The sequence below is a fragment of the Strigops habroptila genome, chromosome 2 (assembly GCF_004027225.2).
Source record: "Strigops habroptila isolate Jane chromosome 2, bStrHab1.2.pri, whole genome shotgun sequence".
Classification (NCBI taxonomy): Eukaryota; Metazoa; Chordata; class Aves; order Psittaciformes; family Psittacidae; genus Strigops; species Strigops habroptila.
Window position 1 is genome coordinate 38,698,540 of NC_044278.2, and position 15,338 is coordinate 38,713,877.

The 15,338-nt window shown below is 39.2% G+C and overlaps 1 protein-coding gene across 13 annotated transcripts in view; it reads left to right on the plus strand.

Moving 5' to 3' along the window:
• DMD (dystrophin) overlaps window positions 1-15,338 on the plus strand; it is a 1,118,883-nt gene that overhangs the window by 315,282 nt on the left and 788,263 nt on the right. For 11 of the 13 annotated variants that reach the window (XM_030475707.1, XM_030475712.1, XM_030475708.1 and 8 more), the window contains exon 8: window positions 2,731-2,912. In XM_030475707.1, coding sequence (XP_030331567.1) covers window positions 2,731-2,912 — 182 coding nt within the window. Of the gene's footprint in view, window positions 1-2,730; window positions 2,913-3,856; window positions 3,980-15,338 lie in introns of all 13 variants that reach the window. The other 2 variants (XM_030475728.1, XM_030475726.1) reach the window with 1 other exon arrangement.

Consider the following 15,338-nt stretch of genomic DNA (forward strand, 5'->3'; position numbering starts at 1 on the left):
GCAGTTTGTCACAGAAGCCACCCCTTTAACCTCTCTTCGCCACCCTTCGCTCCCCCCTCACCCACCCAAAAAAAACAAACCCTTGCCACGCAAACACAGTACACTCTCAGTAGCTGGAAAATTCATGCTGGAAACTTTTCCAATAGTTTTGTATAACCGTATCTTGTTAAAGAGCTGGAACAGTTTTCAGAGCTCTCCAAAATACTTCAGATTCTTGATTGATGAACATGTTAATAATATAATATGTGCTAATGTTATAATGCTTCCAATTTTAAACTCTCTTTTGACTCATAGTCTAATTCGGTTTTATTCTTATTTATTCTTTTTAATCCTGTCATGGATGGTCGTTGTCAAGAAAATAGATTAAATATTCAGAATATTTAATAATTAATAATATTCTGAGCTGATTTTGGAGATGATATCTTGTTAAAAAAAAAAAAACAAACTGGATAATTCTTCTGTTTTTACTTTTTTTCTCAAAACCAGTATTTGACTAATAGAATATACATATGTTGACTTAATTTTTTTAAAAATCTTCTGTATTTTCTGAGAATTGGAGATTAGTTTTTAGAAGATTTAGGTTGGTGTGAAAGATATTTTGCCCCCAGAAATGAAAACAGATATCTTTCCAAGGCATTAGTGAACTTCCTTGAAAGCAAGTGCTTAAATTTAGATTTATTCACTGCCTAACTACTAGAACTTCAAAGATCCATCAGTCTTAACAAGTGGTAAAGAAAATAGATTAGGTTTAAAAAAGAAGAAATTATGAAGGCAAAGGCGTAGGGCAGCAGAGCAGAAGTAATTTCTGCTCTGATAATTCAAGAGCTTGCAAAAAGAAATTTTGAGAGGCAGACTGATATTCCAGGCTTTGCAACAATGGTTGTTTAGCTGTTGTTGTGATTAATTACTTAAATCTTTTCCCATTTGCCAGTGGGTTCTGACACCTGCATAGTACTTTTTATTTGTCAGATAGAATGAGTAAACAATTTTTGACATGTGTATTGTTTGCAAGGTACTTGCTTTATTTGTTATGTGAGATATTTGTGTTGCCTATTTGATTACCAGAACATTTTGAAAAGGAAAATAATGGAACAAAAGGAAAAATCACATCTGGCACTGATGTTTGTTCCTTTGGTGTGTACTCTTTCTTGCATAAAGGCATGGATATTCTTGTAAACATCAGTTACTAGTGGATAATGAGTACAACAAAATGGTGTCAAAATATGAACGAGAATACAAGAAGATGGTGATAGCAAAATACTTCCTGGACTGAATTCTATCACAGAAGTAAAGCTTGGGAAGACAGCAGGCTGTATTGTGACTTGATTCGGAAAAGCGAAGTGGTGGTGTGGTGTGGGGTTTTTTTTGGGTTTTTTTTTTTTAATGAGCTTATTCTGTGTACTGTGGCCACTGAGACAAGAGATCTTACAGGGGTATGTTGGAGAGAATGTAATTTTTCCAGCCAGTTCGAAGTAGAACTAAACCTTCAGTTCTCTTTAATAATGTATCAAGTAAAGGTATGGAGGTAGGTCAGAAAGCCAAACCAAAAATATTGATCAGATGTCTTTTCCTGATTTTGCAAAACATGTGAAGCTTTTAACATAAGACATAAGGTGCTTTCTTGCCTCATGTATTCTGCCTGGGAAGTGAGGATGAGATGTCATCTGAAAGAAGCATTATTGATTGATTTTGGGTTTTTTTTTTTTGGTTTTTTTTCTTCCCCTGAATTGAAATCTTAGCTAAGCCATGATTGATCTGGGATAGAAAAAAACTCATAGCTCTTGGCTTTCTGCCAGCAGTCATGTTAAAACATTTAGGGAATTAAAATTCTTTTACAACAGCCTTTCTACATCTCTATTCTCTAGACTGAGTAGGAGGTAAACATCAATGGCAAATAACAAAGTAACTACTTCAAAGAGCTGCCAAACAGCATTACATTTTTACAAATTGTTACTGACTTCAAATGTTGAGTCAGATAAACCACTTTTCCTGTTGATGTGTATCATGGCGACCTGTAAAACCTGAAATTGTCTTTGTGTTCACACAGAGTTTCTTGTACTTGCTGCTAAAGTCCATAGAGATATTACAGTTGGTGTTGTTTTTCTATTATGTAATGTCTGTGAATGCCATATTCCTTAAACGTTCCACAGACTTCATGAAGAATATAAGCCTAAGCAGCATATAAAACCTATGTAGCTGTATTAGAGGTCGGCCTCAGTAGTTGTTTTGTAGGAACCCATTTGCTAAAAAAACAAAAAAACCCAAAAAACCCCAACCTGTAAATCTTCCCCCTGCTCATCATTTTCACTTCAAATGATTAAGTGATGTGAAGAGAACTTACAAGGCATGACTTTGAAAATGAACTTGTTTGTATTTTTTTACCTGCAGTATTTATATAGCATGGGAAAATACACCTTTTCCTATGTCTAGTCCTGCTTAATGAGGATCACAGTGTCAAATTGTATAGTACATGCATTTTGACTGAAGAAATAAAGATGGAAAGTTCATGTTGAATGAGTTAAGTTACCTTTTTAAACTTTGGCTCCTTCTCATTGGTATGCAAGTTTAGTCTGTAATTTTGGAACTGATTGTAAGGTTCTAATTAGTCTCTAGAGCAATTCATGTGGGCAATAGATTGCTCATTAGTATATCAGCTTTCCATTATGGTGATTGGCTATTTCTCATGTCTAATGTGGAAACTGAAATGATATATGTTAATTTGCCTTCCAGATGTTGCAACTGCCTGTCCAGATAAGAAGTCCATCTTAATGTACGTGACTTCTCTCTTCCAAGTTCTGCCCCAGCAAGTCACTATGGAAGCCATCAGGGAGGTGGAGATGTTGCCACGACACTCAAGGGTCACTACAGAAGAGCACATACAAGTACATCATCAACAGCTTTTTTCACAAGAAGTGAGTTGTTTCACTTTTCTGCTTTCATCTTGCTTCTCTAAGGTGGTTGTTTCCCTTACCTACCCCATAAGTTTGGTGTTAGATGGCCAGTGGAAGGCAGAAAAATCAAGGGCATAATGGACAAAATCTGCCACAGGCAAGTCAAATGTACTTGTCTGCATGAACTGTGCTTCTGTACTGCTTTTCACCTTGCATGGAACTGTTTTAAAAGTAAGTATTCAGCAAATAAGTGCTTTGCTCTTCTTTTTTACAGCACTGTTTTGATTGTGAAAGGGCACAAGGAAGAACACAGAAACTGGGGGAGGATTTACATTTAAACAACATTTTAACCTTTCTTAGAGAATAGTAGTTGATGTTTCTCCATATTCATGACACTTTTTTAAACTTTTTATCATCTTGCTTACACTGGCTTGTATTTTAAGACCATCAGATGACTTCTCAAAAAGTTCATGTAATATTGGAATTAATTTATGTTTGCTATGTCAATTATGATTTTGACTGAAATCAGACAGTGTCTGCTGAATTGTTTAGTGGATTTTAGGCCTAGTGTGCTTGTCTGAATTTAATCTGTATCTTGCTTTTGGGATGCTCAGTCTCTTTTAGAGTACTGAGCAGATGAGTATCAGCTCTTTTATTTAGGATGTACTACAAGATCACTTGTCTTCTGAGTCTTTGCTTGTAAATTATAAAGAACCTTCAATTTACATTGGTATTCTGCTGGTATTGAGTCCTGATAGTTTGTTACTTTTGGAGAGGATCTCAGATTAAATGAGAACCATCCCAATCTTGACTTCTGAATACCAGCACTGTCCTTGAAAAATATAACTGATGATGACCTTCTTACTACTTTTATTTCAGTTATACTTAAATTCATTGCTTTACTTCTCTAACCCGTGCTCCTATCCATATATTTGTTCTTTCCACCTCTAATTTATTCTTTATAGATCACAGTCAGTGTACCCCAGAGACCTTCGCCTTCTCCTAAACCACGGTTCAAAAGTTACGCATATACACAAGCTGTGTATGTCACATCCCCTGACCAAAAAAGGAGGCAGGTTCCTCCACAGGTCTGTCAATATTGTAATTTGTTTTAAAGTTTTATTAAGCTTTTGCTTGGAGTGAAAGAGTTTGTATATTTTGCTTATACCTGATCTTAATTTTTTCTCAGTTTGTTTTTTTTATTAGCATCTGTCAAGTGGTTACTTTTTGCTGTGTATTTCAGCATGGCTGGAAATAGGTGTTATGCTGATTCTTAGGGATGAATAGCATTCAAACACAGCTGGTTTAGAATCATAAATTGCTTCCTTTGTTAAGTCTTTTTTTTTTTTTTTTTAAATAGCACAAATATTGTCTTAAAAGACTATTAGAGGAACAAACCAAACATAAGCTGTATTTGGCATCCAATTACTGTATTTCTGTCTCAGGTTTGATTACAGAAACCCAAGAACCATTGGTTTTCTCTTGCTTTTCCTAACCCTCATATCTATTAAAGAAAATAATAAGTGCTGACATTTCTCAGAAGGTTACTGTAGTTGGAAAGAAGGGAAAGGAAACAATAAAATGAATATTTTTTATATGACCTGGATTATTAACTTATAACTGCTGGTCATTTTATTACAAATGGCGTCATGCCAGCATTCAGGTTAGGGTTTTGTGCTTGGTTTTTTTGACCTTTAAATAGCTGTGATTGTTTAATAAAACTTGTTTCAAGCAATCCTTATAATGAGCATTTCAGTAGTAGATTTTTATAATTTCTGACAAGTCTAAGAGCCAAAGGTCATATTGTGTAATGCAACAAGCTTTCCTTTCATTACTTTGGGGAAAAGGCATCTGCATGCAATTGGCACTACAGTGTGAGTTTGCTTGTGAAGACTTAATTTATGTCTAACCTCTAAAAATTTATTGCAAAATTACACTTCAATTCAACAGTATGTTTCCAAATCTACTCTTCAACTGACGGGTATTTTCCTGAATAATCACTTCCTTTAAATACTCCAGGAAGTAAATCGTGTACACAAAAGCATGAACCCTGCTGCGTTATACTAACATCAAATGCGCTGATGATTAATGCGGCTTTTAAACAAGGTATTTTAAAACCGGTATAATTGACTTGTTCTACTTAGATACTATACTAAGAGAAGAATGAAAAGTCATGATATACTATAGCTTTATGTTTTCAGGGTCTGTAGCAAATTCTGTGAACTGTTTGTTAGTTCACATTTGTATGGCAGGCGAGTCTGTATGTTTATCTGAAGTAGTGACCTTTGAAAAGGCCAGGTTGCTTATCTCTACTGATCACTAAAGTGCTGGTTTCTTTCTTCCCCCCAGTGATTTTGATGCAATAGAAACTGTATTGTAATGCTTGTGTAGAATGCTCTTACTCTAAGATACTGCAACATGTACTTTGTGGTTTTGGTGTGCATGTGCATACTGCAGGTATACAGAGGAAGGTATTCATAGATTTTCCACATTCATTCTAAACAGCAGAGGCATTTCTGTCTATATATACAATAGCATTAAGGAATTTTGCTTTATAATTTTCTGAGATTTAAAAATGTTCTAAGCAATGACATTAATATGGGTGTGTTAGCCTGAGGCGAACAATGAGCTAAGGAGAGAAGTAGGAAGAGATGATACCTTTTAAAAGAACAACACATTTGTATTGGGACAGTGGGAAACAAACACTTTTTTAGATGTTCAGATCTTCTTCAGAAATTCCAGTCCTGAAATCACAATAAAATATAACAAAAATGAGAACTTCAAAGATATAAAAATTTTATGGAACAATATGGTGTTTGAAATTTAGCCACACTCTTTCTACAGAAAGCATTTGTTTTATTAGAACTTTGTTTAGCTGTAGCAAAGAAAGAATACATATATTTTGATGGAGTAAAAGATCCTTAAAAATGCAAAAGGAAATTTCATTTGCCTGACAGTGATGTCATTAGAGCAAAACCAGTGATTTAAATAAACTGTGGATGATGTAGTGAGGCGTCAAAATTTAAAAAACAAATATGCATTTTTTAAAAGGTAGAAAACAGAATTTTGCTTATCGAGTTAAATATCAAAGTTATTAAAAGAAAAAAGTAGCACTCATAGAGTGATTTCTGCAAAGTGATTTCAAAGTCATTTGGAAAATACATTAAAATAAAGTATGTTTACCTCCCAAGCATGAACAAGACATAAGAATAAAGTTCATGTTTTATATGTTACTGTTCAAGAGAATGTTTTAACTTTAAAGTATAGCTCCCATTAATGTAAGGTTGATATTTCTTCAGTCTAGGAGCATGTAAAGTAAGTTTTCCTACCTTTCTTTTCAAGAGAAGGTCTTCTGTCTATTAGTTTGAAATACTTTTGTTGTGCTCTGTTCGGTGGGGAACATATCTCAAGTTAATCTTTTTGCAAAAATATAACAAATGTAATATCGATTTGTCTTCATACTGTATTCTGATCCTTTTCTTCTGGATTATTAACAAAGGAATTCCAAAAAAAGAATTCTATTGTCCATCAGAAACAAACAAAAAATCTAAAACAGAAAAGGGAGAAGGTGGAGAGAGAGAGCAGAGATAAGAAACTCTAAAGATATTCCTTACTGCAATTTAAAAAAAAACCAAAACCCCCTCCCCCCCCCAAAAAAAAAAACCCAACCAAACAAAAAAAACCAACCAAACAAACAAACACAAAAAACCCCAACCAACCAAAAAAAACCCCAAAAACCAACAAACCCAATCACAAATCATCATGCATATTCTGATTGTGTCAGGAGGGGCATCACATATAGAAGGCAGCAGCTTCAGATGCAAGTCAAAGACTATCAGTGAGATAAGGGAGGACAAGATGGAACAAGGAATTGACTGTTACGGGATTAATAGCAGAGGTGGTGTGTTTCCTGTGTGTGTACTGTCTTCTACACAGTTTGTGCTGAGATGGTATTCTATTCAGTATAGCCTCTTGGCTAATTGTTCCATACACTTAACATTCCATACACTTAACAAGTGAATTTCATTGTTGAGATGTGATACGTGTAAGGAAAGAGTAACATTTTCATTATTAATTTTGACCTTTTATTTACATAGTCTAGGGAAAAGAGCTTGTTTTTTCCCCCTTGTATAATAGCATCTTCATTACAGAGTGAGCGTGTTGAGTCTTATTGCATAAAACATGGCTAATTTAAACATGTTTGATTTCATTGTAACTTTTCCCTATGATGATCATTTAATCAAGTTAGTAGCATTCCACTAATTAGGATTATCTTTTCTCAAGGCTGGGAAGGGGACTAGGAGATAAATCTAGGTTGGTAGTACATTGCCAGAACTTGGAAAGGACTTCCTATTGCTTTCTTGCATGTCTTTTTGCTCTGGGATATGAATTGCTGCCTTTCCCTTCGAGTCAGCCCACTCCAGAAGCAATTGTTATCATTTGATACCCATCCAGTAGTCCAGTTAATCAGGTGATGATTTTAGTTCTTCTCTAGAAAAAAGCTACATTGTCACAAGTACATAAACTTCTCTGCTTCTTGTACAGGTCATTTAAGTTTTCATTGCTACTGTTTTGATTGTGCAACTGTTGATTCATTAAGACTTATATCAAGGCGGCTATCAATGCCTAGCTTCTTTTTAGCATTAAAGTGGATTCTTTACTGTTCTGGCTACAAACAGTTACTGGTTATTTGCTTAAAAAAACAAAAACAAAAACCAAAAAATAAACCCCACAAAAACAAGCAAACAAACAAAAGAGTTTTGATCGTTTAAAACGTGCTACTATTTCTATCTGAAGTAGTCCTAGTGAACTGAATGGCAAAATACTTTTTGCAATTTCAAAGCAGAAGTGCACTAAAGAGACTCTTAAGTATAAGGATTACACTTTGAAGTCTTTGCAGGCTTTGCATATTTGTTGCATTTAACTTATCCTCTTCCTTTCTGTTCTTTGACTCCAATGGTATAGTGTTGGTCACCTAAAGCAATTCACTTGTAAGAATGGACTCTATAATGTGTGTGCTTTGGAACCAGTGGTCCATCTACACTGATTAGCTGGAGAGAACAATGCTGCTGGCTGAAATATTTGAAGAATTTTTAGGTGGTGTTATTGTGTGCAACTCAGTTTCCTGGGAAATTGTACAAAGATGTTTTGTTAGTGGTACATGATATCGACAGGAACTATTTAGTTTCAATTATCTGAAGTAAGAGACATGCATTTTTTAATTCAACTTGAGAAAATATTTTCTCATTTCACTGCTATAAAAGTTTGAAAGCAGAAGTGGAACATAACTTTTTATTAGAAAAGCACATTGTCTCTTAAAGCGAAAGTGATTTGGGAGACATCTAGACTACATATCAATAGGCAGAAGTATATAAGATAATTTCATAAAACTTTTTCTTTCAGTTTTTTGATATGCAATTTGCAAATGTTGAACTGATTATTTGTCTTAGTTTTAGGGTGAAGGCTTTAAGCTAAGAAAATCCAATCCACTATAAAAAAGAATTTATATATATTTGGTTTTTAAACAGACAATATAAATTATTCAATTTTGTATATTTTTCACTACCAGCATTTCATAAAAAAGGAGCTGATATTAATTACATGCACAGAAAATAAGCTAGCAGAAATGTGTGCTATTTGTAGAAACCATTAGAAGAAATGCAATGTTCCTCAGTATTAGTTTACAAGGAGTAACTTGTTGAATTTGAATTGACAGTAGGATCAAGAAACAGAAATTCTGCCATACTGTGTCCATTCTAAAAGGTATCAAGATGTGAGAACAGTAAATGACTACATGGTTGCATAGGTTTTCCCACTCCAGCCCTTTATGTTACTACGGAATTTTCAGTATGATTACCTTTTAAAAAAGTAATCTGAATATAATTATCAATTCCTTTTCAGAACACATTCAGTTTTCTTCCAATATCTGTGATCTTAAAAATTAGCTTTGTTATTTTGCTGACCTCATTTATTCCTATTCATATTCTTAATCACAACACTCTGGTGTCTTCTCTGTGTCATCAAGTAAATGCTTTCTCTGTTATGCTGTGCTATGTTTTGCTACTTTTAGTCTTTTCCTGTCTCTCCTGTCTCGTTTAAATTCAGAAAATACTTTTCTGCTTCATTGATGTAATTTAAAATAATTTTTAACAACTCATTTATATTCAGCCTCCTAGTTTTCCCAATTTTATTTTCTTTTTCATTGTCCAGCCTTGTTTCTGGCTTTGTTCCCGTTGTACGAACATGTTTGATGGCTACTGCAATGGATATGTGATTTAATACCTGGAGTTTATAGTCATGTATTATGATGTTTTATTAAATATGAGTACATTTCTTTAAGATATGACATAGTATAATACTGCTTGGGAAAATTTCATGTGTAATTATTTTCTGCCACATGAGGGATGTCAGGTGAAAGTACCTGATAAAATATGTATGGGTTCCATTTCAGCATTCTGATACTCATTTGAAGAATTAAAATAGTTAATTTATTTCTAGGAGAATGTAACTTAAAAAAAAAAAAAAATCAACAGCTCTGATTCCAGAACTAAGAAGTTGCTTTTTGCCAGTTCTCAAGTGGAAAGGGGAAAAGTGGAAGACAAAGAGGAAGTGTTGACAAAGAAAGAGCAAATATAGAGAAGAATATGGCTACCAAACAGTACATTTATAATATACTTTTTAAAATGAAATTTTTTGATATTAGTGTCTGTTAAAGAATTTAGCAGCTACGCAAGCTACGCATCAGTTATACATTGTCTCTGTAATGAGAATTTGGAACCCTGTAACTCACTGTTTTTGAAGTGTGCTTTCATGCCCACCTCATTAATAATTATATTTGAGTAATGATTTTAATTAAGCAGATTCCTTCTGAACAGAACCTGAAGGTAAATTCAGGTCACATCCCCACACATGACTGCACTGCAGTTACGTCTTTGCTTAAGAAACATGTCTTATATTCTAGCCAGTTAATTGAGGTATAATTAAGTATGAACTGCGAAGATAAATGTATGAGAGAATAATGGTCTTTAGAATATATTTTTATTTAGCTATTTTAGGTTGCGTTTGTTTCACCATTTCAAAATAACAGTTGTATATTTCATATCTACAAAAGAATAAATAATATAAGAATTCATTATATATGCAGTAACAACATAGGTTAATATTTCTCTTGTAGGTCAGAAGCTTTTTTCATGCTAAAAATTTAAAAATAGCATATGCAATATATATAGCTGCAAAAAACCCTGACCTACAAAACAAATTATTTGAAGACTTCCTAAGGTGCTTCAATTACCCTAAAATGTTAGCTTTTGCATGTGAATTCACAATGCAATGTTTTACTCCACAGTTCCTAATGGAAGGAACAGTGGCAATATTCTGTTTCAATTATAAAATGGTGCAATTATTTTTGTTGAAGATAATTTCTTTTATTTATTTCTTAATTTCCTACTTTATGTTTTCCTTTATTCTGCTTTCATACACTTCCAGATAAATTTCAGAACCTCTGTAGAAGGTCTATGTGACAAGAGAATAGTTTAAATTAATCAGAGCAAACTTCTCCCAGCCATGTATTCTGTTCCCGGCAGTGACCAATAATGGATACGTAGTAACAGGAGAAAAGGTACAACTGGATAAAAGTATTGAAGTATCTGTGTATTCTCAACCTTCACTGATTTTTTTGGGCTCAGAAATTTCCTGAATTGGAGGTGCTGTCTTTATATCTGTAAGTCCTAAGTGTTTTTTTAGCCTACTCTTCCATCCGGTTACTTGTCTTTGTAAACATTTACCAAAGTGGTTTTATATAATTTTCAGTATGTCCAGAAATACTTCTTGGTAGTTCCTGTTCTTACTGAAAATATTTCTAATATCTTCATTATTATTACCCAATTTATAAACCTGAGGCTCTGCATTCAGAAGAGGAGAAAAGCTGTTGTGAGATGATTAGTTATCATTTTGTCTGATTTCCATTAAATCACTTGAACCTCTTCTGCAATAATTTTTTTTGTTAGCTTTTAATTTTAAATCGAAAATCTATCCTTTGAAGTGGCTTCTGTTGCAGGAGAACCTCTTTAATGGAAGTTAAAATATATTTAGGAAAACTTCAAATGTAATAATTGCCGAGGTGAGTATCTCCAGAGAGGACGCCTTTAACACCGGAGCGGGGGGAAGCACAGCGTCCAGGAGCCTCAGTCCGGAGCGGCAAGAGCGACCGAGGGAGCCTCAAGCCCTCGACAGGACTTGCCCAGGAGCCGGCAGCTCAGCTGACGCGAGCAGCTGACTCACAGGGGGCGGTGCCAGGAGTGCCTGCACCAGCCCTCAGTGGGGAAAAACCCACCCCAGGGAGCGCAGGGAACAGGCGGGCAAACAGGGCGTGGCACGTCAGTCAGGGCGTGGCGCGGCAGTTCGCGCAGTCAGGGCGAGCGGGCAGCGAGCGGGCTGGTGAGCACTCGCCTCAGGACCAGGGCCCGCTCTGGGAGCTCTGCCCCGGCGGTTGCCACCGTAGGCACCCAGACAGAGCCGATGAGAGGGGAGGCTGTGGCGCAGACCTCGGAGTGTAGAAAGTGCCTCGACTGGTCTCTTGAGGCGAGGGTGCGCAATGGACAGGGCTGCACTCGGTGCGCCCTGGTGGAGGTCCTCCTGCAGCAGGTGGCTGAGCTGCGGGAGGCTGTTGGAGAGCTAAAAGATGCCAGGGAAGCTGAGAGGAAGCTGGGCTGCTTGCTCCAGGCCCAAACTGTGCAGGGGCTGCAAACGTCCAGCACTGCTCATATAGGAAAGAAGGAGGGCAGCAACCCAGGAAGCTGGGAATTAGTCACGAGAAAAATGAACAAAAAAAGGAGGAAGAGGACAATTACCGACAAGGGGCTTCCTCCTAAATCTGATGTCCCCACCCAGAACTGCTTCACAGTTCTGCAGGGGGCTAATGAGAAAGCACCCACCACACCTAATGAGCACCCTGCTGATGCACCAGTAGAGAGGATCACTACTGGTGCCTCCAGGAAAAAGCAGAGGGTCATAGTAGTAGGGGACTCTACTTTGAAAAGCACAGAGGCACTCATCTGCCTGCCTGATCCAGTCTCGAGGGAGGTGTGTTGCCTGCCAGCAGCTCGGATCAGGGATGTTGCTGAGAGGCTGCCTGCTCTAGTAAGTCCTGCTGACTATTACCCCCTCCTAGTGGTCCATGTGGGTGCTAGAGATACAGATAGCAGTAGCCTGGAGAACATTAAGAAGGACTACAGAGCCCTGGGAGAGGTGGTTAGGGGCTCTGGAGCTCAGATAGTTTTTTCATCGATTCTTCAGGACAAAGGGGAGTAACTTAAAAAAGCTAGGCGCGTTTGGCAGGTTAATAAATGGTTAGAATGCTGGTGCCATAGTCAGGGGTTTGGCTATTTAGAACATGGGGCTCCATTTGGGAGGCCAGACCTACTGGAGGCTGGTGGAGCTGGTCTGACAAAGGAGGGGAAGAGCTGTTTTGGTAGGAGGCTTGCCAGGCTGGTCAAGAAAGCTTTAAACTAGGTGTGTTGGGGGATGGGAGCATTGATCCATCCCAACACTCCTGGTCAGTTGCCAGCACCTGTAATAAGTGCTTGGAGCGATGCAGAGATGTTCCAGCTGCCCCAGCCATTGAGTCGGCTCCATTTGGAGCTCGGCTAAGGTGCCTCTCTACAAACGCCCGTAGTATGGGGAACAAGCAAGAGGAATTAGAGATGTGTGCAAGGCTACGGGAATATGATGTCATTGGTATCACAGAAACATGGTGGGATGGCTCCTATGACTGGAGTGTCGGAATGGAAGGTTACAGGCTGTTTAGAAAAGACAGGCCAGGCAGACGGGGAGGGGGCGTTGCTATCTATGTCAGTGATAGGCTAGAGAGTATGGAACTCTGTCTGGGGACGGGTGATGAGGTATGTCGTGGTTTGAGCCCAGCCGGTAACTCAGAACCACACAGCCGCTCGCTTACTCCCCCCCCCCCCTCCCCCCTTCCTCCCCCCGCTCCCGGAGGGATGGGGAGGAGAATGGGAAGAATGTAACTCCCACGGGTTGAGATAAGAGCAGTCCCGCAATTAAGGTATAACACAAAACCACTACTGCTACCACCAGTGATAATAATGATTAGTGAAATAACAAGGGGAGAGGATACAATTGCTCACCACCCGCCGACCGATACCCAGCCCGACCCGAGCAGTGATCAGGGCCTTCCGGGTAACTCCCCCCGGTTTATATACTGGGCATGACGTGCTGTGGTATGGAATACCCCTTTGGCTAGTTTGGGTCAGGTGTCCTGTCTCTGCTTCCTCCCGGCTTCCCCTCCTCCCTGGCAAAGCATGAGACTGAGAAAGTCCTTGGTTGGAATAAACATTACTTAGCAACAACTAAAAACATCGGTGTTATCAGCGTTGTTCCCAGGCTGAAAGTTAAAAAACACAGCACTGCACCAGCTACTAAGCAGGAGAAAAATGACTGCTATAGCTGAACCCAGGACAGTATCCACCCCTTATTCCATACCATTCACGTCATGCTCAGATCCCACATCTCTCAGCACACCATCACCCCTGTCCCATATATACACATATATATACACCCACACCCGCACACAGAGAAAGATATCGTTCCCTAGTCCATGGACCAATCCCTGTAAAATTGCTGAACTCATCCAGTCCATGATGTCAGGCTCCATCTCTTGTAATAGTCTTTCAGGGCAGGAGGGACGGTACGTAGTGTTGGGTTGTTGCCTGCTGATGATACCGCCAAACTCATCTGGTCACTGCTGAGCTCGTCTGGTTTCCTCAAAATTCATTCTTTGTTGAGGTGATGATCGGAGGGAAGTCAGGGTCAATGGCTGGCGACCTGAAGATATCTAGCTGGTGGGCTATAAAAGTGTTATAGAGCAGGCAACAGCGTACAATTGAGTTCATTGGCTATTTTCCCCCAAAATCAAATCCCCTTGAGGTACACATCGGACTTCCCCATCTTCCCGCATTACCCACCAAGTATATCCAGGTCCCTGAGCAAAAGCAACCCCACGAGTGGGTTTGCCTTTACCTGAAGCAGGAATAACTCAGACTGTCTTCCCCAACAAATTCTTTATGTGCACCACAGGAACTTTATCCCCCTCTACAGTACGTAAAAGTTCTGATTGGGCTGGGCCAGCCCTGTTGGCAGATCCCCTACTGTTGACCAACCAGGTGGCTTTTGGTAAATGTGTATCCCAGTGTTTGAAAGTCCCACCACCCATTGCTCTCAGTGTAGTTTTTAACAGCCCATTGTACCGTTCGATTTTCCCAGAGGCTGGTGCATGGTAGGGGATGTGGTATACCCACTCAATGCCATGCTCTTTGGCCCAAGTGTCTATGAGGTTGTTCCGGAAATGAGTCCCATTGTCTGACTCAATTCTCTCTGGGGTGCCGTGTCGCCACAAGACTTGTTTCTCAAGGCCCAGGATAGTGTTCCGGGCAGTGGCATGGGACACAGCGTATGTTTCCAGCCAGCCGGTGGTTGCTTCCACCATGGTAAGCACATAGCGCTTGCCCTGGCGGGTTGGTGGGAGTGTGATATAGTCAATCTGCCAGGCCTCCCCATATTTGTACTTCAGCCATCGTCCTCCATACCAGAGAGGCTTTAACCGCTTGGCTTGCTTAATTGCAGCACATGTTTCACATTCGTGAATAACCTGGGCAATAGTGTCCATCGTTAAGTCCACCCCTCGATCACGAGCCCATCTATATGTTGCATCTCTGCCTTGATGGCCTGAGGTGTCATGGGCCCACCGGGCTAAAAATAATTCACCCTTATGTTGCCAATCCAAGTCCATCTGAGCCACTTTAATCTTAGCAGCTTTATCCACTTGCTGGTTATTCTGGTGTTCCTCAGTGGCCCGACTCTTGGGTACATGAGCATCTACGTGGCGTACCTTCACCACCAGGTTCTGCACCCAAGCAGCGATATCTTGCCACAATGCAGCAGCCCAGATGGGTTTACTTCTGCGTTGCCAGTTGCTCTGCTTCCATTGCTGCAACCACCCCCACAGGGCATTTGCCACCATCCATGAGTCAGTATAGAGATAAAGTACTGGCCATTTTTCTCGTTCAGCAATGTCCAAGGCCAGCTGGATGGCTTTCACCTCTGCAAATTGACTCGATTCACCCTCTCCCTCAGCAGTTTCTGCAACTTGTCACAGGGGACTCCACACAGCTGCCTTCCATCTCCGATGCTTTCCCACAATACGGCAGGACCCATCAGTAAACAAGGCATATTGCTTTTCACTCTCTGACAGTTCATTATATGGTGGGGCCTCTTCAGCACGCGTCACCTCCTCTTCTGGTGACATCCCAAAATCTTTGCCCTCTGGCCAGTCCATGATGACTTCTAGAATTCCTGGACGACTGGGATTTCCTATTCGAGCTCGTTGTGTAATTAGTGCGGCCCACTTACTCCATGTAGCATCAGTTGCAT